The sequence below is a fragment of the Vitis riparia genome, chromosome 17 (genome assembly GCF_004353265.1).
Source record: "Vitis riparia cultivar Riparia Gloire de Montpellier isolate 1030 chromosome 17, EGFV_Vit.rip_1.0, whole genome shotgun sequence".
Lineage (NCBI taxonomy): Eukaryota > Viridiplantae > Streptophyta > Magnoliopsida > Vitales > Vitaceae > Vitis > Vitis riparia.
In genome coordinates this window covers 11,386,349-11,409,067 of record NC_048447.1, presented here as the reverse complement: position 1 = coordinate 11,409,067, position 22,719 = coordinate 11,386,349, and the positions used below count along the sequence as shown (strand labels likewise).

At 35.0% G+C, this 22,719-nt stretch overlaps 1 protein-coding gene and 1 pseudogene across 1 annotated transcript; both read left to right on the top strand.

Moving 5' to 3' along the window:
• The first annotated feature begins 6,806 nt into the window (after window positions 1-6,806).
• LOC117904085 lies at window positions 6,807-8,492 on the top strand (annotated as a pseudogene).
• Window positions 8,493-18,469: 9,977 nt separating this feature from the next.
• On the top strand, window positions 18,470-20,824 carry LOC117905112 (protein EDS1L-like). The gene is made up of 3 exons (XM_034818019.1): window positions 18,470-18,843; window positions 18,927-19,673; window positions 19,778-20,824. The coding sequence occupies exons 1-3, from the start codon at window positions 18,523-18,525 to the stop codon at window positions 20,507-20,509; spliced, it is 1,800 nt and encodes a 599-aa protein (XP_034673910.1). The 5' UTR covers window positions 18,470-18,522; the 3' UTR covers window positions 20,510-20,824.
• The last annotated feature ends 1,895 nt before the right edge of the window (window positions 20,825-22,719 follow it).

The following is a 22,719-nucleotide window of genomic DNA, read 5'->3' as shown; positions in this document are numbered from 1 at the left end:
ATTGTCCAGGATTAAGCTATCTTTTAACATGCAATTTCTGATTTAATCTTGAGTATGGACCACCTAATGTGTAGAGCCCAATGCCATCACGGGCTTTAGATGATGGGCCTAAGGCCCGTGAGGCCCAATAACCAATGGGTATGGTCCCTAAGGCAGGAGGGTATAAAAGGCTTAGGCTTGTGTCTTTTGGATATAACACATCATTTTAAAAGAATAGAACCGCTCTCTCTCCCGATTCCATTGTCTGAGAGAATCCAGAGAAAGGTGGTGCCCTCCATCAGCCTTAGAAGATCCGTACCGTCTTCAAATTCACACATGGATTCAGGTTGGTACAATTTTAATAGTAATTATGGTATAATTTCTTCATTTGATTCAACATACGATCCTGTATGATCATTGAATATATAAATTGAAATCTCACAATTGGTATTAGAGCCTTTGTTGGATCAATGAGAAATAGCATGTTAGGGCAATAATAATTGTACTGGCTTGAATTCAGACGCGATACTAGCGTCATTTGCAGCACCATCGGAAGTGTGGTTCAGGCGCCAATGGAGGCATCGTTCAGGGCGCACTTGAGGCGCCACTCCGGCGCCGTTTGCAGCGCCGTTTAAGGCCCCACTCCAGCACAGTTTTCGTTGGAGGTGCTGGAGCGCGCCACTCAAGGCATCGTTAAGGCGCGTTTTAGGGCGCCATTCCAGCGCCTTTGATGGTGTCACTGGTGCGCGCGGCTTATGTGCGCCACTGGTGCGCACGGCTGAGGGGACAGGCGTTGCCGGCCTGTGCGTGCTGCCTGGGGCGCAGCCTATGCGCGTAGTTCAGGCAGCGCCTGCAGCTCCATTGAGGCGCGGTTCAGGCAGCGCCTTCAGCGCCATTGACGCGGTTCAGGCGAGTTTCTGGCAACCCACTCTGGTGCCATCAAGTACCATTAAGGTGTGCTCCCAAGCGCCGTTGAGGCGCCATCTGCAGTGCTGATAGAGTGTTCTTTGGGGCACCATTAAGGTGCCGTCTTCGGTGCCGTTAAGGAACTGTCTTAAGCACCGTTTAGGGCACACTTTAGGCATCGTGCTATTGTAGGCTACCAACGCCATGAATGGCGTTTTTGATATATATATATAAATAAAAAAAAAGAGGTGGAAAATGGAGGAAAGACCACCAAAGGAGCTTGAACCCATGACCTGGGTTGTTCCAAGGCCACGACTGAACCACTACACTAAGTTTCTATTTTATGCATTAATTGATATATATATATATATATAATATATATATAATATATATATATAATAATATATATATATATACATGCTGTTATGTTTAAATTGGTATGGATATATACATAAGTTTATGTATAAATAAATAGATGAATAATTTTAATTAAATTATTTCTTGCTATATTTGTGTTTTATATTTTAAAATAAATGAATTATGTATATTGGTTGCCAAAGTAACTTATATTATATAATTTATTTATTTTACAATATCTAAACATGTTATTATTATTATTTAAAATAATCGGCCCAAAGGAAGATTATTTTAATATAATAATAGATAAAGTAGTCATAAATATGTGACATATAATGTTTATCTTGCATTCGATATGTTAGTCCAAAGACAGACATATTGTTTTCGATTTTATTGTCAATATTTATGAATTAATTTTGTATAAGGATACCAATTACAAGTTAATATTTTTGTCCAAAGACTGAATATTAATGTTTGTGCTAAGTATCTTGCATGATGTTTATTTATTCATGTATGTATGATGCTTATGTGACTGATTGTGAGCTTTATTATTATGAATTCAGCATCTTCTATATCTGCAAATGTGAATAACATTCCTATTCTTAATGGCACAAACTTCAAGAAATGGAAAGAGCACGTTATAATTGTGCTCGGGTGCATGGATTTAGACTTTGCATTAAGGGAGGATCGCCCTTCAGATCTTACTAGTGCCAGCACTGCTGAGCAAAGGTCTACTATGGAAAAATGGGAGCGATCCAATCACATGAGTCTAATGATTATGAAGCACTCAATTCCAGAAGCAATAAGAGGTGCGATACCTGAGGAAACCCAAGCCAAGGCATTCTTGGACCAGATAGCAAACCGATTCGCTGCAAACGAAAAGATTGAGACAAGCACTATTCTTAGTAAGCTTGTCTCTATGCGGTATAAAGGGAAAGAGAATATCAGGGAGTACATTATGGAAATGTCTAATCTTGTGACGAGACTCAAGGCACTAAAGTTAGAGTTGTCGGAAGACATACTCGTGCACTTGGTCTTGATCTCTCTGCCTACACAATTCGGTCCATTCAAAATCAGTTACAATACACAAAAGGAAAAATGGACTTTGAATGAGCTTATTGCTCAATGTGTGCAAGAGGAAGAGAGAATGAAGCAAGAAAGGATAGAAAGTGCTCACTTGGCTTCCACATCTCAGGGATTTGGTACCAACAAGAAAAGAAAGAGGGACAATAAAGGAAAACAAACTGCAGTTTCTGGGACATCAAAGCAAAAGGAGCAAAAGAAACAAGATAATGAGATCACTTGTTTCTTTTGCAAGAAGGCTGGTCATATGAAGAAGACATGTACCAAATACGCTACTTGGCGTGAAAAGAAAGGTACACTTCTCAACTTTGTTTGTTCAGAAATTAATTTAGCTGTAGTGCCTACTGACACTTGGTGGATAGATACGGGTGCAACTACTCACATAAGTGTCACTATGCAGGGTTGCCTAAGGAGCCGAATGCCAACTGATGGTGAAAGATACATTTATGTGGGAAATGGCAACAAGGCTGCAGTCAAGGCTATTGGTCTTTTCAGATTACAGTTAGACTCTGGATGTACATTGGATTTGGAAGAGACTTTTGTAGTACCGTCGTTTAGACGAAATTTAATTTCTGTTTCATGTTTGGACAAATTTGGAAATTGTTGTTCATTTGGAAATGGAATGGTTAGTCTTTATCTAAATTCAAATATTATTGGTATAGGTAGTCTAACAGACAAACTATATAAATTGAACATAAAGGCCACTAATGGAAATGAAACCTTGCATTCAAGTAATTATGGCATTAAGCAAAAATTAATGAATGAGAATTCATCAATGTTATGGCACAAGCGTTTGAGTCATATTTCAAATCAACGAATACAAAGACTTGTGTCAGATGGAATTCTCGATCCACTTGATTTCTCAGACTTTCAAGTCTGTATAGAGTGCATTAAAAGAAAACAAACAAATATGAAGAAAAAGAATGCCAATAGGTGCAGTGACGTCTTGGAATTGATACATACAGACATTTGTGGTCCATTTCCTACCCCTTCATGGAATGGACAACAATATTTTATCACTTTCATTGACGATTACTTGCGTTATGGCTATCTTTATTTGATTCATGAAAAGTCTCAGTCATTGGATGTGTTCAAGAATTTCAAAGCTGAAGTTGAGAACCAACTAAGCAAGAAAATAAAAGCCGTTAGATCTGACCGTGGAGGTGAATATTATGGTAGATATGACGGATTCGGAGAACAACGTCCAGGGCTATTCACCAAATATTTGATGGAGTGTGGTATCGTTCCTCAATACACCATGCCAGGGACTCCGAGCCAAAATGGTGTAGTAGAGAGGCGAAACCGTACTCTTAAGGATATGGTAAGAAGTATGATCAGTCATTCCACCTTACCTGAATCACTTTGGGGCGAAGCCATCAAAACTGCAGTTTATATTTTGAATAGAGTACCAAGCAAAGCAGTAGCCAAAACCCCATATGAGTTATGGACTAGCAAGAAACCTAGTATTAGGCACTTGCATGTCTGGGGTTGTCCAGCTGAAGCTAGGCCTTACAAGCCAAATGAAAAGAAATTGGACTCCAGAACAGTGAGCTGCTACTTTGTAGGGTATTCTGAAAGGTCGAGAGGTTTCAAATTTTATGATCCCTCAACTAGATCATTCTTTGAAACGGGCAATGCTAAGTTCATTGAGGATGGGTTGAGTTAAGTGGGAGAGAGCCATTAAGAAAGGTGGTATTTGAAGAGGAATCTGTTAATATTCCTATTATTACGAATGGACATGGTCATATTATGTTTAATGACACTATTCAGAATGTACAGTCGATAACAGGGATTCAAGACACACCTGAGATTCCTCCTACTCAAGTTATGGAACCGATTCAAGTTCATCAAGAGGTAACTCAACAACCTCAAGAACCTCAAGTACAAGTGCCACTAAGGAGATCCACTAGAGAAAGGAGAAGTACAATTTCAGATAATTATGTTGTACATCTCCAAGAACATGAGTTTGACATGGGTCTGGAAGACGATCCAATTTCAGTAAGTCAAGTCAAACAAAGTTCTGATTCTGAAAAGTGGATAGAAGCCATGAAGGATGAGATGAAATCAATGAAAGACAATGGTGTTTGGGACCTAGTAGAGTTGCCTAAAGGTGTAAAACCAATTGATTGTAAATGGATTTTTAAAACCAAGCGGGATTCAAAAAGCAATATTGTTAGGTATAAGGCACGCCTAGTTGCAAAAGGTTTCACTCAAAAGGAAGACATTGATTATATGGAGACATTTTCACCAATTTCATCAAAGGACTCCTTTAGAATCATCATGGCACTTGTAGCTCATTATGATTTAGAGCTATATCAAATGGACGTTAAAACTGTGTTTCTTAATGGCAACATTGATGAGACAATATACATGGTGCAACCGGAGAACTTTAAGTCTAATGATTCAAAGCAACTTGTATGCAGATTAAAAAGGTCCATATATGGTTTAAAGCAAGCATCCCGACAATGGTACCGAAAGTTTGATCAGGTGATTACTTCATTTGGTTTTAGGGAGAACACCGTTGATCAATGCATATACCTCAAGTTTAGTGGGAGCAAATTTATTATCTTGGTGTTATATGTTGATGATATTCTACTTGCAAGTAGTGATGTGGGACTTTTGCATGAAACCAAGCGATTTCTGTCTAGTAAATTTGACATGAAGGATCTTGGTAATGCATCTTTTGTGCTGGGTATACAAATCCATAGGGATCGTTCAAGAGGTATACTTGGGTTATCACAAAAGGCCTACATCGATAAGGTGTTGAGTAGATTTGGCATGAGCAATTGTGCACCAGGAGACACGCCTGTAGCAAAAGGCGATAAGTTTAGTTTGCACCAATGTCCGAAAAATGAACTTGAGAAGAAAGATATGGAGAGATTTCCCTATGCCTCGGCAGTAGGAAGTCTCATGTATACACAAGTTTGTACGCGCCCGGATATTGCGTACATTGTTGGAATGTTAGGCAAATATTTAAGTAACCCAGGTATGGATCATTGGAAAAAGGCAAAACGGGTTATGCGGTATTTACAAAGAACTAAAGATTACATGCTCACATACCATAGATCAAGTCACTTAGAAATCGTGGGATATTCGAACTCCGATTTCGCAGGATGTCTTGATAGTAGGAGATCCACTTCAGGCTACATCTTCATGTTAGCGGGAGGAGCAGTTTCATGGAAAAGTGTTAAACAAACACTTATTGCTTCTTCCACCATGGAAGTAGAATTCATAGCCTGTTATGAAGCATCAAACCATGGGATATGGCTGCGGAATTTTGTCACTCAATTACGAATAGTTGATGGGATTGAGAAACCGTTGAGAATCAACTGTGATAATAAGGCCGCATAATTATATTCTAAGAACAACCGAAGTTCGTCAAAGTCCAAACACATTGACATCAAGTTCTTAGTTGTGAAAGAAAGAGTTCAGAGTCTTCAAGTATCGATTGAACACATAAGTACAAACTCCATGATTGCGGATCCGCTCACTAAGGGTTTGCCACCCAAAGTATATCATGAGCACGTCACACATATGGGTGTTGTACACATTGATGATGTGTCAGAATAGTGGAAGTTTGTATCTAGATTTTGTGTTTATTCTCTTGATGTGATATTATGTTGTGTTATCTGTATAGATCTTGATTTTAAAGACTATTGTATTTGAACACTCTGAATTGAAATGATGACTTTCAAAAGCAGTTTAGCATCAAGTGTTGAAAGTGGTATTTGGCTATCTTTTAGTCATAAAGTAGGACCAATTGGAAATAGACATATTAAAGATCATATTCTATATAATTTCCATACTACACATCCATACTTGATCCATGTTGCTAATTTTGTTAATGTTGTGATTGATGATAGGTCAAGTTATAATTATGATTAACGAAGGCTGCTTTAATCCTATGTTAGCATAATTAGTAGACCGAATTGTTTAAGGATATTTTGAATAAGATAGCAAAGATGAGCTCAATAAAGTACTATCATGAACATTGTTTGTAATATATATGTGGTCCAAGTGGGAGATTGATAGAATAAATGTGGACCGACAATATATTAAACATTGTCCAGGATTAAGCTATCTTTTAATATGCAATTTCTGATTTAATCTTGAGTATGGACCACCTAATGTGTAGAGCCCAATGCCATCACGAGCTTTAGATGATGGGCCTAAGGCCCGTGAGGCCCAATAACCAATGGGTATGGTCCCTAAGGCAGGAGGGTATAAAAGGCTTAGGCTTGTGTCTTTTGGATATAACACATCCTTTTGAAAGAACAGAACTGCTCTCTCTCCCGCTCCCATTGCCTGAGAGAATCCAGAGAAAGGTGGTGCCCTCCATCAGCCTTAGAAGATCCGTACCGTCTTCAAATTCACACATGGATTCAGGTTGGTACAATTTTAATAGTAATTATGGCATAATTTCTTCATGTGATTCAACATACGATCCTGTATGATCATTGAATATATAAATTGAAATCTCACATGGTCATGCTCTCAGGCGGGAGAAATGGTCCGACCACTTCATTTATTTTGTTATGAGATACGATGTGATCCCTCGGATTATGCTTGGCCCTTTATCCACTGAGCACAAACAAATTCTCGATTTCTTCAATCCCAGATCTGAATCCTTCAGAAAACACACTGATTCTTCTTTAGGTCTATATGCCAGCGTGATGAGGAATGCATCCATGGTTGCAAACTATGATGCCTGCAATTTCATGGGATGCAGAATCCCGGCGCTGGAAACTCTTAAGGAACTTCATTGAGCTCAGCCCTTATAGACCTTTCGGAACTTACATCTTCTGCAGTGGAAGTGGAAAACTGGTTGTCGTAAGGAACCCGAATGCAGTACTGCAGATACTGTTTTACTGTGCTCAGTGGAGCCCAGAAGAAGATGCAGAGGCTGCAAAAAAAGGCCTAAATGAACACTTGGCCTACCAAAAGGAACTACAAAAGAGCTTAGGAAAGCAGAATGTAGTCTATCTAGATCATCTGGAAGAGCTTCCGGTGTCTTCTGATGGCAGTCCAGCCACAGTCAACACGACCTTGAATGACCTCGGCCTGGTGAGCCTTCTTTCTTTCTTCTTACTGCCAAACTACAGAATTTTAGCTTCCATACGTATGTAAATCTCAGCTGATGTTCTAGTGTTTTGGATTGCAGGGCACACAAGCCATGCTATGCCTTCAAGCTACAGGAGAGTTGGAGAAGCGAAAGTCAAGAAACCAGGATAAGATCATTAATGATTATAAGCAAAAGATTGAAGGTGAATTAAGAAAGCTGAGTAAGTACAAGGAAAAGGCCGAGACTTGCGGACTGGGCTACTATGATTCCTTCAAGCTCCAAGAAAAAGAAGATGACTTCCAGGCTAATGTGAGCAGGCTTGTGCTAGCTGGTTACTGGGACGAGATGATGGAAATGTTAAAAGCGTATGAACTTCCGGATGAATTTGAGAAGAGGCAAGAGTTGATACAACTTGGAACAAATTATCTCCGCATGGTTGAGCCTCTAGATATTGCCAACTTCTATCGACACGCCAAGGATGAAGAGACAGGATTCTACGTGAAAAAGGGGACTCGACCAAAACGATACCGATACATCCAAAGTTGGCTCGAGCATGCTGAAAAGAAGCCATCTGGATCCCACTCAGAATCCTGTTTCTGGGCTGAGGTAGAGGACCTCCGCATTAAAACCAGAAGCAACGGATCCTCTCCAGAAATTAAGCAGAAGGTTCAGCAACTGGGGCAAAATCTAATTAAATGGATTGATGATGAATCTTTAGGCAAGGATGTGTTGTTGGAGAATTCCACCTTTGTTAAATGGTGGAAACCCCTTCCTCCTGAGTATAAATCAGAACCCGAATCATCTCGCATTATGAAACTCATCCATGAGAAAGATTGAGAGGGTTTCATGCTGTTATCTCGAGGCATTTGTTCAAAGCCAATAAACCCTGTAAATAAGCTCTAGCTTTGACTGCTCTCTTGATAACCGAAATGTTCTTGATAAGTCCATTATTTACTAGTAAGATGGTTTTCTTCCTGAGTGTATGCAAAATCCTGTTTCCTGTATTAATACGTAACGATCCATTCTCAATCGTGTAGATAATATCACTGTGATACCCCGGGTCTTAGGTCCCACTATGTGAAAATCAAGAATGCAAATGACTAGATACCAAGAGGTAATGCTCATGATTTTTTCATACAAACAAACAAGTAGGCTGTACTTCAACACAGATGAAGTTTGCGATTTGAAGTTACAACTATCTGATAATAAAGATGATGAGAAGGCATATTTCTTAAGAAAATGGCCATGATAGCATTTAGCAGAGGAGCATACTAATACAGAAGATTGAAAATGGGCTGGTAAATTAACGGACAGATGAACGCTTGATGTGCATCCTTGGCCGATCGATATGTATATGAAATTAAATGCTGTGACAAAGACCTAGTTAGCTCCACAATGAAAAAAGAAGCCCTTGCCATATGACTACAGAGGCCCTGTCACAGACTCACAGTTCAACTACAACCAGTTCCTTCCTAGCTTTTAGAACTTTCCATATTTAAAAAATATTAATTTGATATTTTATAGTTGGTAGTTAAATTCATAAAAATAATAATTATATTTTTCTATATTTAAAATAATAATCAATAATTATTTAATATTAATAATATTTAAATTTATAAAGTGTGGAATCAAGAAGTTTCTAGGATAATACTAATAAATGTTGGATTCGCATTTTTCACATGTATTCTCACTTGACGACCAAACTCATATTTATTTAAGGTGAAAAACTGTATTTTATAAGAAACTGGAATCGCTACTTATTATTATTTTTTTAAAGGGAAAATAAGGAAAGACAGGTTTGTAAAAACTAAGTCAGATTCGGGTGTCAAGTTACTTATTGGGAAGGTACAGTGGCTAATCGTAGCACCCTTCTAAGCGTTACAAGTCAGGTCTCTACTAATAAAACTAAGACAGCTATGACAATTGGTTGATCAATCTATGGATACTTAGCAAGAGTCAAAATATACTACGACCAAAGCATGTATCAAAAGATAATTGAATGAGTAAAGAAGGAAAGGAGTGTACCTGAGTAATAAGTCGAAGTGTGCTTCTATGGAAAACAAGGTTAGTAAATAATATAAGTATAAAATATCTCATGCCAGTCACAAACAAAATCAATCAATATTAATCAAGCAAAGCAATTAGAGGAAGGAGTGTCATGGATGTTGGGCCCACCAAGGCCCAATTTATTTTTACATGAATTAATTCTACAAATTCCATTATTTTTTTAATCATAAAATTTATTTATGCATTAAAAATAGAGAAAATCAAGAAAAACTATATAAAAAAAAAAAACTGTGAAATGTACTTGCTAGGGGAAATATGACAGCAATGTTTATAAAAATCGGGATTTTAGTACCTAAAATAGTCTAAAGAACATTTAAAATTGGGTTTATTTCAGTCGAAAATAGTTTTGAAAATTCAATTTAAAAACCTGTAAATTCTCACCAAGATAGGAAAAGCACACCAAGAGGAAGGAAGGATGACTTAAATGGTGCACCAAAACAATTTAGATTAAAAAATATGAGAGAAGAGCAGTATAACATCACATCCATATCAAAACAATTTAACAATGCCTAGAAAATTAGAAATAACAAGAGAGAATGAAAAAAAACAGAGTGATAAGTGAAAATGAGCAAAGAAGCTACAAAAAACGTACCTGAAAATGCTCCCTCCAATGAGAATAGTTGGGCTTCAAGCTGGTTTGTTTCTTCTTTCAAACCTCCAGAAAACCACAGTAAAATCAACTTCCCTTTCTCTCCCTTGCTCCTAATCACCCTGCTTAGAATCCTCTCTGCTCCCTGTTTTCTCTCTAACCCCCAATTCCGAAGAATCCCACCATCACTCCAACCAACCTCTCAGCAATTCCCCCTGTTTCCACTCTTTCCATTTATGTTTTTCCCCTGTCTCCACTCTCCCCCGACCCACACTCACAGATACTTTCCTGCTCAAGACTCCTACTCCTCTCTCTAAAAAAACGACCCGCCCAAAACTTTGCCACGTGTCGCTCTCACTGGCTCCCCTCTCTCTCCGTAAGTAACTCACCAAAAAGACAAAAATTCACCCTCCACCATTGTGCAGAGCCTCCTTGCCCACCTAGTTTGCCACGACTCCAAAACAGAGTTTAAGTCCAAAATAATCCGTTGGTAGAAAAAAATGATAAGAATAGTAGTCATCTCAAAATATTTGTCAAAGTAGTATTTTCCATCCACGTAATCATTCATGCGGGTTTTTTTAGTGTAAAACACCATTGTTATTGACTGAGATTTTAAAAGTTACAGAAATATCCTTAAAACCACAGTCACAGACCGTGGTTTTATAATTTTCCTCGTTAGTAACTGTGGTTTCATAATATTTTTAAACCGTCCTTGTTTCAATGGTATTATGATTTTAATATTATTTTTAAAATATTTTTTATCATAATAACCATAAAACCATAGTTAGTAACCGTGGTTTTAAAAATATCCTAAAAACCACGATCAAACCATGGTTTTACAATTTTCTTTAGAACCACAATTATTAATTGTGGTTTCACAAATATCTTTAATGAGAACTCGTGTAATCATAAATCAACTAAAAAAATGTATGAGATTTTAGAACTTTGCTTTTTTTCTTCTTAGTTTTAGTGTAAAATGAGAAAAAATATTGTTTATTCATGCATTTCAATAGTACTTTCAAATCATTTCACAATTACCCTCATAAGTGATATGAGATTATAAAACTTCGCTTTTTTCTTTTTAATTTTAGTGTAAAATGGGAAAAAAAAAATATTGCTTATTCATACATTCCAATAGTGCTTTTAAATTGATTGTGAATTTAATTTTTTGTTTGGTTAAAATATTTAATTTTTAATTAAAATAAAATATATTTTTCATTAAAAAAAATGTATTTAACCTTTTATATTAATTTCATAAAAAATCGGTATACCCTTAAAAAAAATAGGTATATTCATGCTTAGGGAAACCGGAACCACTATCATACTTATCATGGTGTATATTCCTTTGGGACCCTCAATAAGTAATTAGAGGTCCTCGCCCACCCCAAAACGAACTTTGGAATCCTAGGTATATCATTTCTTAGAAGAACCAAGACCCCTATCCCCATTATCATGGTTCATATATTCCTTTGGGGACCTTTGAGAATGAATTGGAGGTTGTTCCCCACCTTGGAACAGACATTGGAACCCAATGAACATCTTAAAGATAATTTGGTACATCTTTCACAAAATTTGGCACATCCTTAAAACAATTTGGTACATCCAATCCATGAGCCACCAAGACCTCTATATTATTACCCATGGTTCATTTATTTCTTTAAGGATCTTTAGGAAGTAATCAGAGATCATTCCCTACTCCAAAACTAACTTTGGAACCCTAGGTACATCCTTAAGGAAATTTGGTACATCATTAAGAAAATTTGATATATCTAATCCTTAAACTAACGAGACACCTATTTTTCTTCTCATTGTCTATTTATTCTTTTAGACAACCTTAGGAAGTGATTAGAGGTCGTTTCCCAATTTGGAACGAACTTTGGCCTCCCTTGGTACATCCTTTACAAAATTTGGTAAATATTTTATAAAATTTGGTACATCATTCACAAAATTTGGTACATCCTTAAAAAAAATTGTTACATCCAATCCTTGAACTACTAAGACCCCTATCTTATTTCCTATGGTCTGTTTATTTCTTTAAGAATCTTTGGAAAGTAATTGAAGGTCATTCCCTACTCCGAAACGGACTTTGGAACCCTAGGTACATCCTTGAGAAAATTCGATACATCCATTACTTGAACTAACAAGACACCTATCTCCCTTTCCATGGTTCATTTCTTCTTTTGGAGACTCTCGGGAAGTTATTAGAAGTCATTCCCCACCTCAGAACTGACTTTGGCAACCTTGGTACATTCTTTATACAATTTGATACATCCTTTATAAAATTTGATACATCATTTACAAAATTTGATACGTCATTCACAAAATTTGGTACATCCTTAAAATAATTTGGTACATCCAATCCTTAAGTTACTAGGACCCCTATCTTATTACCCATTGTCCATTTATTCCTTTAGGGATCTTTGGAAAATGATTGGAGGTCGTTCCCTACTCTGAAATGAACTTTGGAACCCTAGGTGCATTCTTGAAAAAATTTGGTACATCCAATCCTTGAGCTATCAGGATTCCTATCTTATTACACATAGTCCATTTAATCCTATAGGAATCTTTGGGAAGTGATTGGATGTACCAAAATTTCTCAACGATGTACCAAATTTCCTTAAGGATGTACTTAGGGTTCTAAAGTTCGTTTCAGAGTAAGGAAAATTTCTTACAATTTTCCATTGTCATTTTTAAATTATTATTTTTTTACAAATCATCCTTAACAAATTTTTTTTCTTTACGACTATTTTAAAATTATTTTTTTTTTCATATTTTCCTTGAAATTTTGAGAAAATAATTTTCCCTACATGCATTCCCATAAAATTTTATATATTTATGGTAAATAAAATATTTATTTGTTTTATAAATTTTATCACATATGAATTAAAGAAAATTATTTTTTCATATTATTTTTAAATTTTAAAGAATATTTTTTATAAAGAATATTTCAAAAATAATATTATGATAAAGAATATTTTTAAAATAATATTAAAATTACAATACCATTGAAACGGGGGGTGGTTTAAAAATATTTTTGAAACCACAGTTGCTAATTGTGGTTCTAAAGAAAATTATAAAACCATAGTAACATACTGTAGTTTTAAGGATATTTATGAAAATTTTGAAACCACAGTCATCAACGATGGTTTTTTACACTAAAAAAAAAGTTCACGTGGATGATTACGTGGATAGAAAAAACTACTTTGACAAATATTTTGAGATGGATACTACCATTTTTTTTCTACAAACATATTATTTTGGACTTAAACTCTCCAAAACATGCTCCCCAAAAGAAAATCTGATTTTTTTTTTCTCCTGAAAAAAAAAAAAAAAAACCCAAAAACATGCTATTTCCCACCAGCTACCCACGAAAAGATACATCTCAAAAGAGCCCTCCCAAAATGGGGTTCTATAATATGTTATATCATTTAAAATTAAGGATTAATTGATTAAAAAGATGAAAACATTCCAAAATACCCTTCAACATTTTCATTATTTACATGTGTATTTTAAAAGAAATGGTTACTTTTACAAAAATAAATAAATAAATAAAAAATGATGAGGGCATTTTGATAAAAAAAATGAGTATTTTTTAGATTGAAAAAATGTGAAGGGTAAATTTTCCAAAATGTCCCTATCCCTAAAATTAATGCTCATTGGCTTATAAGGGACATGACCTCATCCATTGATCTAAGCTTATTTTTGCCCCGTATTTAACACTTGGTTTTTAAAAAGGTTATTGTGGACCCCATATTTTCGCTCGATGCGTTCCCACTCGATGGTGAAACTCGTTTTTTATTTATTTGTGAAAATTTGATTTTTAGAAAAAGACTTGGAGTCGCCACTTATTTTGAAGGGAAAAAACAATAACAAAAAAGAAAAACCCTAAATGTGACTCCTAAAGGGGAACTGATCTACAAAAAACCGAGTCTAAGTTCAGAGGTCAGGTTACTTATTGGGAAGGTATGGTGGAGAGCCGTAGCACCCTCTAAGCTCGTATACGTACGGCCTCTACTAAACGAATTAAGAGAAATATGACAATTAACTAATTAATTATGGATACCAAGAAAAATAATCATGCAAATGAGTATATACAAGTCATGGTGAAAATCAATATACAGAAAAATAATAATGAAATCTAATTACAAGAGTACACAAAATAAATGACATGAGCATTATGCAAAATGATTTATTGAACTAAATTAAAAAAAATGGTTTTCAAGAAATTTCAAAAGGATTTTATTAAAAACAATTTTGAATGAGTGATTTCAATTTATTTATTTACAAAATATTTCTTCAAGTGATTTGGTTTAATTTCATTTGTATTTAATTTTCAAAAAAAGTTATTTACACTTATTATATCAAAATAATTTATTACAAAAGTTCAATTTGGCAACAAAAATTATTTTATTTGCTTTTACCAAAAAAAAAAAAGAATGAATTTTTACAATTTTGTTTGCAAAAGTATTTCAATTTGTTTTCATTTAAGAAGAGTGATTTATACAAATTATTTAAAAAAACATAACTTCATTTTGCAAAAAGAATTTTAATTAAAAAGAAAAAAAAAGATTTAAATCATCTTTTCTATAAAATAAAAAAAAATACTTTTAATTCCATTTTAATTAAGGAAAAATATTCATTTAAAAAAACATTTTTTGGACAATTTTATTAAAAATTAATTTTTGGGGCAACTTTATTTGCAAAATAATTTTTATTAAACAAAGAAATTTTTGGACAATTTTATTAAAAACAATTTTTCAAATTCTATAAAAAAAAAAAAAAACAATTCTTTTGGATTTTTCTAAATGCATTTTCCTGAATTTTTATAAATAAAAAAATTATTTTGTTTAAAAAATATTTTTAAATTATTATTTTATTAAAACATATTTACTGAATACAAAATTTCTAGTTTGTTCGATTCTCAATTTTGTACACACTCAATGAATATATACAAACGAATATTTACGAGAACTAATAAAAATAAAACCAAATAAAAGTGGGAAGTAAAATATGTATCCAAATAAACTTATAACAAATTCAATGTCTTCCTACGCCTTTTTTATTCTCACTTTCTTTCATGAAATTTCGTGCTCCACATGTAATATATTTGTACTCAACCAACAAGATTGTAAAATGGACCCATGCAAAAACAAAAATAGCTCATGTGTAAATATCCAAAAATATGTAGAGTCCAAAATAATTATTCAAGCCCAAATTCAAACTTTAAATTAGCCCAATAAATTTTAACAATTAAAAATGGGCCCAAATTAACAAATATAACCCAATAAAAATATCTCACATATCATAAACCCTAATAGAAAGTTTTCAAATTAATAGTCAAAACATAAGCTCAATTAATCAAACCCGATAAATTAAGATAAATCTCATTAGGCCTAAATTTAATATTTCATAATCCAAACCTAATTTAATATACACCACAATTGTCCCATGCCCAAATTAAATAGTTCAAATTGGTCAAACTCATATCAAATATTTAAGTCATCCAACAAATCTCACCCACATTATGGGTCTAAAATTCATATAAGTTAACAAGCCTACATCAATAATTTACATGGCCAAAGAAAATAATATTTCAAGCTCAATCCAATAAGCTCAAACAAATAACCAATTAACAATAGGCGCAAGTCGAAATAAACAATATACAATTAATATAATCCAAATATCCCAAATTAATCACCAAATGCAATATAACCACAAATCCAAATTAACAAATTTCAAATTAATTCACAAACAATAAATTAGCCCAAATTTCATATTAATTTACCAACAACAAATTAACCAAAATTTCATATTAATTCAACAATCCAAATTTCACAAACAACAATTACTATTAAAATCAAATCAAGAAAAAAAATAATAATAATAATGAAAAATGAGTGGGATGGGACAGCGAGAGAATGAGCGCCGGCAGCGACTACAAGGGGCTCACCAACGGTGGTGAGAGGAGAGTAGAAAATAATAATAATAAAAAATGAAAAATAAAAAAAGAAATGAAAGAAAAGAAAATAAGAAGAAATCAAAATAAGGGTGTTCGGATGGAGAGAAAAGGGAAGGAAAATGTGGGAAAGAAAAAAAAATGAGGGCCCATCACCGCGTGTGGGAGTTGGAGGAAAAAAAATGAAAAAAATGAAGAGGGGAAATGGGGGAGCACGGTTGAGAATGGGAGTGGGTGGTGTCAGGAAAAATCGAAGGAAATGGGGTCGGCTATCCACCATGGGAATTGAAGGGGGCAGGGAATCTCAAAAAAGAAAGAGGGGAAAAATAGGGGTCCGCTCACCTTGGGAATTGGAGAAAAAGAAAAAAAAAAAAAAAAAAAAGGATGGAGTGCACATGGGGAGCCTTTGGACGTGGGAGGTAGGTGAGGGTAGGTGGAGGGAGAGAAATGAGAGAGAAGATAAAAATATAATAATAATAATAATAATAACAAATAAAAACAAAAATAAAATATTTTATAAAATAATAAAAACTAAGAATTAAATTGTGAGTGAACCAAAAAACACATGTAATTAAGATTTAAAATTTATTGACAAAAATTGAGTTCAAAATTAATGTAAAAATAAAATTGGAACAAATTTTGGGGTTTATAGTTATATTTGATTAAAAGGATCATTGAAAACTTAATTTTAGAAATTTAACATTTCATCATTCTTTTTTTTTTTTTATCTCATTTTAACAAAAATGTTCTTATTCTTTTCATGTAAAAATAACTTTTTATTTTAAAACCTACATGTAAACACTTGAAAAGATAAAAAAAAACACATTTACATCAAAAGCGGGATACTCTTCAAACAAAAATACAAGAAGGTTTAGATTTACAAATATGAGGATTATTTCACCACTTTTAACTAATTAATTCTTTTTCAAATAGGCAAAATGTGAACTTAGCACGATTAACATTAGTAAAGTATCTAATTACTAAAGAGAATGGTAGGATTTATTGACCTAACTCAATTTAATATATGTTAAAATGGTGACATTTTCAAATTATAGGCATAAAAAATTAGGTGAATGACAAAACTTAGTTATTTTTCTCAAAAATGACATAAAAAAAATTAAAAAAAACTAGGTCCTAATATAGTCTTATAAACTACAAAAGAAAGAAATTTGAACTGTTGTACATCAAGGCCTAGCCTTGCATGACAAATAAATTGGCCAAGGATTCTGAATGGAATGGGAATGATCCCTAGCCACAAATGTGAGTGTAATTAAGAAAGCAAACACATGAGTCAATGATGATACATGTTGTTTTTAAGGTGTATAATATAAGTGAAAAGCAAGATGGGAAATTAAATCCAAAATCATCCAATGGATTTGCCTAAATGGCCTAACTAAATAAAATATATTAACCCAATCTAACACTCGCATCGGTTTTGGAAAGGATAAAACATGGATTATTTACTAAAAGCCCGAGTCAAGAGGTGGGAGGAAATCATGTTTATGAGAGTTGTCACCATGATTGCACTTGAGCGTCTAGCACACGAAGTAAAGAGATGCAAGTGGTACATTCTCCTTATGTGGGTTGATGTTAGGTTGCGTTTGTCTTTTTTATTTAATTCTAAATAGAATCTTAATGTTTAATAGTGTTAAATATTAGGTTGTTTATTTTTGTGGTATTTTATTTTTATTAAGTATTAAAAAGTAAAGAGAAATCAATATATTATTTTTTTATTTAGAAAAAGTTACATATTTTGGTCTTTTTTATTTAGTAAAAAATTTATAATAAATCATAAAAAAGTAAAAAAACAAATAATCTAAATTTTAAAAACAAATTATTTTTAGGAAAAAGTAAAAAAACAAACATCACCTTAGATTATTTATTATTTATTTATATTTATATATATTTTGGGTTAAATGTGTAGGTTTTGATAAGTCGTTGGGTGTTAATTTTTAGGGGCAAATGGCTTGATGGTTTGTTAGGTTACTTTTAGGTAGTTGAATTAGAGTATCTGCGAAAGAAAATTTTTGACAAACATCTCACACTTTTAATACTCGCAGGTCTTTTAATATTAATATGGAGATAGGAAGATAGAGACGTTTGAGCTTTCACACGACAATAACACAAACCGTCAAAGACGAAATGTCGCGCGTGAGTGGAAAGGTCCAAGCAATTTAATTATTAATTAGTTACTGGAGTCGGAGCTTTCCATAACTAATTTTTAAAAAGAAAAAGTGGGAAATGGCGCCTTCAACAGTCAACAAATGCCGTTTCAACCGGGGCTTAGCCTGTGGGCCTCCCTCCACTGTCATTTCCACGCAACTCCATTGCAACGACGGAGTATTATTCCATTCCCATAGACCACCATCCAAGTCAACTAAAAGTCTAGATCAATTACTTGTTTTAGTCACCAGAAATTACCAATAAACCACTCACGGTCTTGGCCACTGTCTTGTTATAAACCAAGCTGCAGCGTCACCAGAAACTTCAAATCACAAGAGAGAAAATTTGCATAGAGAGAATATGGGAGAAACACTTGATCGTATTGGATTGAGCGGAGAAGTCATTAATGCAGCTGCTTCTCTAGCCATGAAGGCTCACGATTCCACTCGCGAGCCATTTCTCCTCGAGAAACCCCGTGGCTTATCCGTTGCTGTTGTTGCATTTCCTGGATCTTGGCTTCCCGATGATTGGTGTGCGGAGACACCTTTTGGAGAAACGACGATAGATGCTGGTACCTTTCCTTCACTTAAAAGTTTAGGCGATGACGGACTCGCTCGGGTCAACGGGTCGTTTCTCCGGCGATTCAAGGCAATCTTAGGCCAATCATCACTTGCCGAAAAGGTACTTCAATTCAACTTATGCATAGATATATGAAAAACGATCTTGTGAATTCAAAATGTGGATGTTGGGGTTGGATTTTTCAGGTGAAAAAAGTAATTGCAGAGAAGAAGCAAGTTGTTTTCACCGGCTACTCGTCGGGTGCTCCGGTGGCCATCCTGGCAACTCTATACCTCTTGGAGAAGTCAGAGCCCAATCAGAGCCCACCCCGCTGCGTCACTTTCGGATCCCCCCTCGTCGGTGATCGGATCTTCGGTCATGCTGTCAGACGGGAGAAATGGTCCGACCACTTCGTTCATTTTGTTATGAGATACGATGTGATCCCTCGGATCATGCTTGCCCCTTCATCCACTGAGCACAAACAAATTCTCGATTTCTTCAATCCCAGATCTGAATTCTTCAGAAAACCCATTGATTCTCCTTTAGGTTTCTATTCCAGCGTGATGAGGAATGCATCCTTGGTTGCAAACTATGATGCCTGCAATCTCATGGGATGCAGAATCCCGGCGTTGGAAACTCTAAGGAACTTCATTGAGCTCAGCCCTTATAGACCTTTCGGAACTTACATCTTCTGCACTGGAAATGGAAAATTGGTTGTCGTAAGGAACTCGAATGCAATACTGCAGATGCTGTTTTACTGTGCTCAGTGGACCCAAGAAGAAGCTGCAGGGGTTGCACAAAGAAGCCTATCTGAACACTTGGCTTACAAAGATGAAATACAAGAGAGCTTAGGAATGCAGAATGTAGTCTATCTAGATCGTCTGGAAGAGATTCCAGTGTCTTCAGATGGCAGTCCAGCCACAGTCAACACGGCCTTGAATGACCTCGGCCTGGTGAGCCTTCTTCCTTTCTTCTTAATTACCTTACTGCCAAACTACAGAATTTTAGCTTCCATGTCTGTAAATCTCAACTGATGTTCTAGTGTTATGGATTGCAGAGCCCACAAGGCAGGCTATGCCTTCAAGCTGCAGGAGAGTTGGAGAAGCGAAAGTCAAGAAATCAGGATAAGATCATCAATGATTATAAGCGAAGGATTGAAGAGGAATTAAGCAAGCTGAAAAAGTACAAGGAAAAGGCTGAGACTTGCGGACTGGGCTACTATGATTCCTTTAAGCTCAACAAAAAAGAAGAGGACTTTCTGGCTAATGTGAGCAGACTTGTGCTAGCTGGTTTCTGGGACGAGATGATGGAAATGTTAAAAGCGTATGAACTTCCGGATGAATTTGAGAGGAGGAAAGAGTTGATACAACTTGGAAAAAATTATCTCCGCATGGTTGAGCCTCTAGATATTGCGAACTTCTATCGACACGCCAAGGATAAAGAGACAGGATTCTACGTGAAAAAGGGGACTCGACCAAAACGATATCGATACATCCAAAATTGGCTCGAGCATGATGAAAAGAAGCCATCTGGATCCGGCTCAGAATCCTGTTTCTGGGCTGAGGTAGAGGACCTCCGCCTTAAAACTAGAAGCTATGGATCCTCTCAAGAAATTAAGCAGAAGGTTCAGACACTGGAGAAAAATCTAATTAAATGGATTGATGATGGATCTTTAGGCAAGGATGTGTTATTGGAGAAGTCCACCTTTGTTATATGGTGGAAAGGCCTTGGTCCCGAGTATAGATCAGAACCTGAATCATCTTTCATTTCGAAACTCATCGGTGGGTAAGATTGAGAGGGCTTCATACTGTTATCTCGAGGCACTTGTTCAAAGCAAATAGCGGCAATAACCCTATAAATAAGCTCTAGCTTTGACTGCTCTCTTGATAACCGAAACGTTCTTGATAAGGCCATTATTTACTAGTAAGGTGAATTTCTTCCTGAATGTATGCAAAATCCTGTTTCCTGTATTAATTAGTATGCAAAATCCTGTTTTCTGTATTAGTATGTAAGGACTCATTCCCAATCGCATAGATAATGTCACTGTGATATCCAGGGTCTCAGGTCCAACTATGTGAAAATCAAGAATGCAAATGACTAGATATCAAGGGGTAATGCTCATAATTCTTTCATACAAACAAGTTAGAATTGTGTAAGTTCTACAGACGATTATTCAAGTAGTCGTACTTCAACACAGATGAAGTTTGTGATTTGAAGTTACAACTATCTGATAATAAAGAAGATGAGAAGGCATATTTCTTAAGAAAATGGTCATGATAGCATTTGGCAGAGAGGAGCATACTAATACAAAAGATTGAAAATGGGTTGATAAATTAACAGGCAGATGGACGCTTGATGTGCATATTCCTTGGCCGATCAATATGTATATGAAAATACTGTGACAAAGACCTAGTTAGCTCCACAATGAAAAAAGAAGCCCTTGCCATATGACGACAGAGGCCCTATCACAGTCTCACAGGTCAACTATAACCAGTTCCTTCCTAGCTATCAGAACTTTCCTTATTGTGCAAGAAAGAATAAGCATGATATTATGATGTTCCCTTACTAATTTACTACTGAACACAAATCAACAAGCCATCCCTTTAAGGACATATCTATAAGTTCCATCTGACAAGGACCTCTCCAATGGTTACGTATATCTTTCTTTATGGGCCACTAAAGGAAGCCCTTTTCCATAAACCAATACAACCCAGTTGGAACATATCATCCTCAAAAGTGAGAAATCATCGACACTACAAGGGTGCGTTTGGGATATGGGAATTGGAAAGGAAATAGGATGGGAATGAAGGTGAATCACGATATCATGTAGAAGAGAGGAATCAAAATCCTAGTGAGAGTAGCATTTGGTTTCCATAGTAATTCATTTTTTATTCTTGTTCTCATTCTTAAAACAATTCAAACACAGTAATTAATGAAAATGAAATTGATTTTGCACTACTATTCTCTATCCCAGTGTGCCAAACATGACCTAAGTTATGTTACCTCGTTCTATTCCTAATTGACTTGAAGTTCATTTGGAGCAAAATAGAACACATTGCCCTAAGAAAAGTTTATTCTTCAGGTCGGCCTATTTTGAGGCTTCTTTTCCAAATCGGTCCATTTGAGACAAACCATTGTCTAACTAAATGGTGCGTATGGCCTTGCAATAAATAAAACGTCAAACAATGCATGAAATTCCAACAAGAAAAACATTCAAGGTCCAACACCCACCTTGATCATTTTGAACATTGACACCAAAAAATCAAGAACTTTGAAACTTTTCAACCCATGTGGGTCTCATACGATTGTAACATGAAGCATGATTAAGACGTTAAGGTTAGGGTCCTATGACAATTACTTTTTGCTCTTTTCAAAGTATCTTGGGTCTTATCCTTATCGGTTAGAGAGACTCTTCTTGGTTGGTATGACTCCTTTGTAGGCAAGAAACTCAAAAAAGCTTGGAAAACTGTCCCTTCATGTATTTTTTGAATAGTTTAAAAAGAAATGAACAAACTTATTTTTGATAATGAGGAGTTGTCCATACAAAGGTTGAAAAACTCCTTTGTTTGTACATTTTGATCTTAGATTAAATCGTGATCAGGTTGCTATAAATTGATTTCAAATATTCACATCAATCTTTTGCTAAAAACTAAAATAGAATAAATCTTGAAGGAATTATGCTAAGATTCATTAAGCTAATTGTAATAACCAAAGATAATGCAATTATAGACATCTTTTCCCTCAAAATAACTAGCTTATTATAAAAATATTTTATTATTCTTCTTTTTCATAAATGTTTTTATGTTTTTTGTCTATAGCACATAAGGGTTACATCAATTAACTAGATTTTTCATTGCTAAATTACTATATATTCAAATCTTTAAGTAGAATTGTGCAATACGATCCACAAAGTAATGTATAAGCATTTGATTTTTATCAAATGTTTTTCAAAAACTCCTCTAAATACTTTGTCTTATTGAGTGTTTGAAATGGACAATA

Excerpts from the sequence above, each read along its gene's own strand:
- LOC117905112 (XM_034818019.1), top strand. The coding sequence starts at position 18,523 with ATGGGAGAAACACTTGATCGTATTGGATTGAGCGGAGAAGTCATTAAT. Across the intron at positions 18,844-18,926 it reads AATCATCACTTGCCGAAAAG|GTGAAAAAAGTAATTGCAGA; the intron begins GTACTTCAATTC and ends TGGATTTTTCAG. Across the intron at positions 19,674-19,777 it reads CCTTGAATGACCTCGGCCTG|AGCCCACAAGGCAGGCTATG; the intron begins GTGAGCCTTCTT and ends TATGGATTGCAG.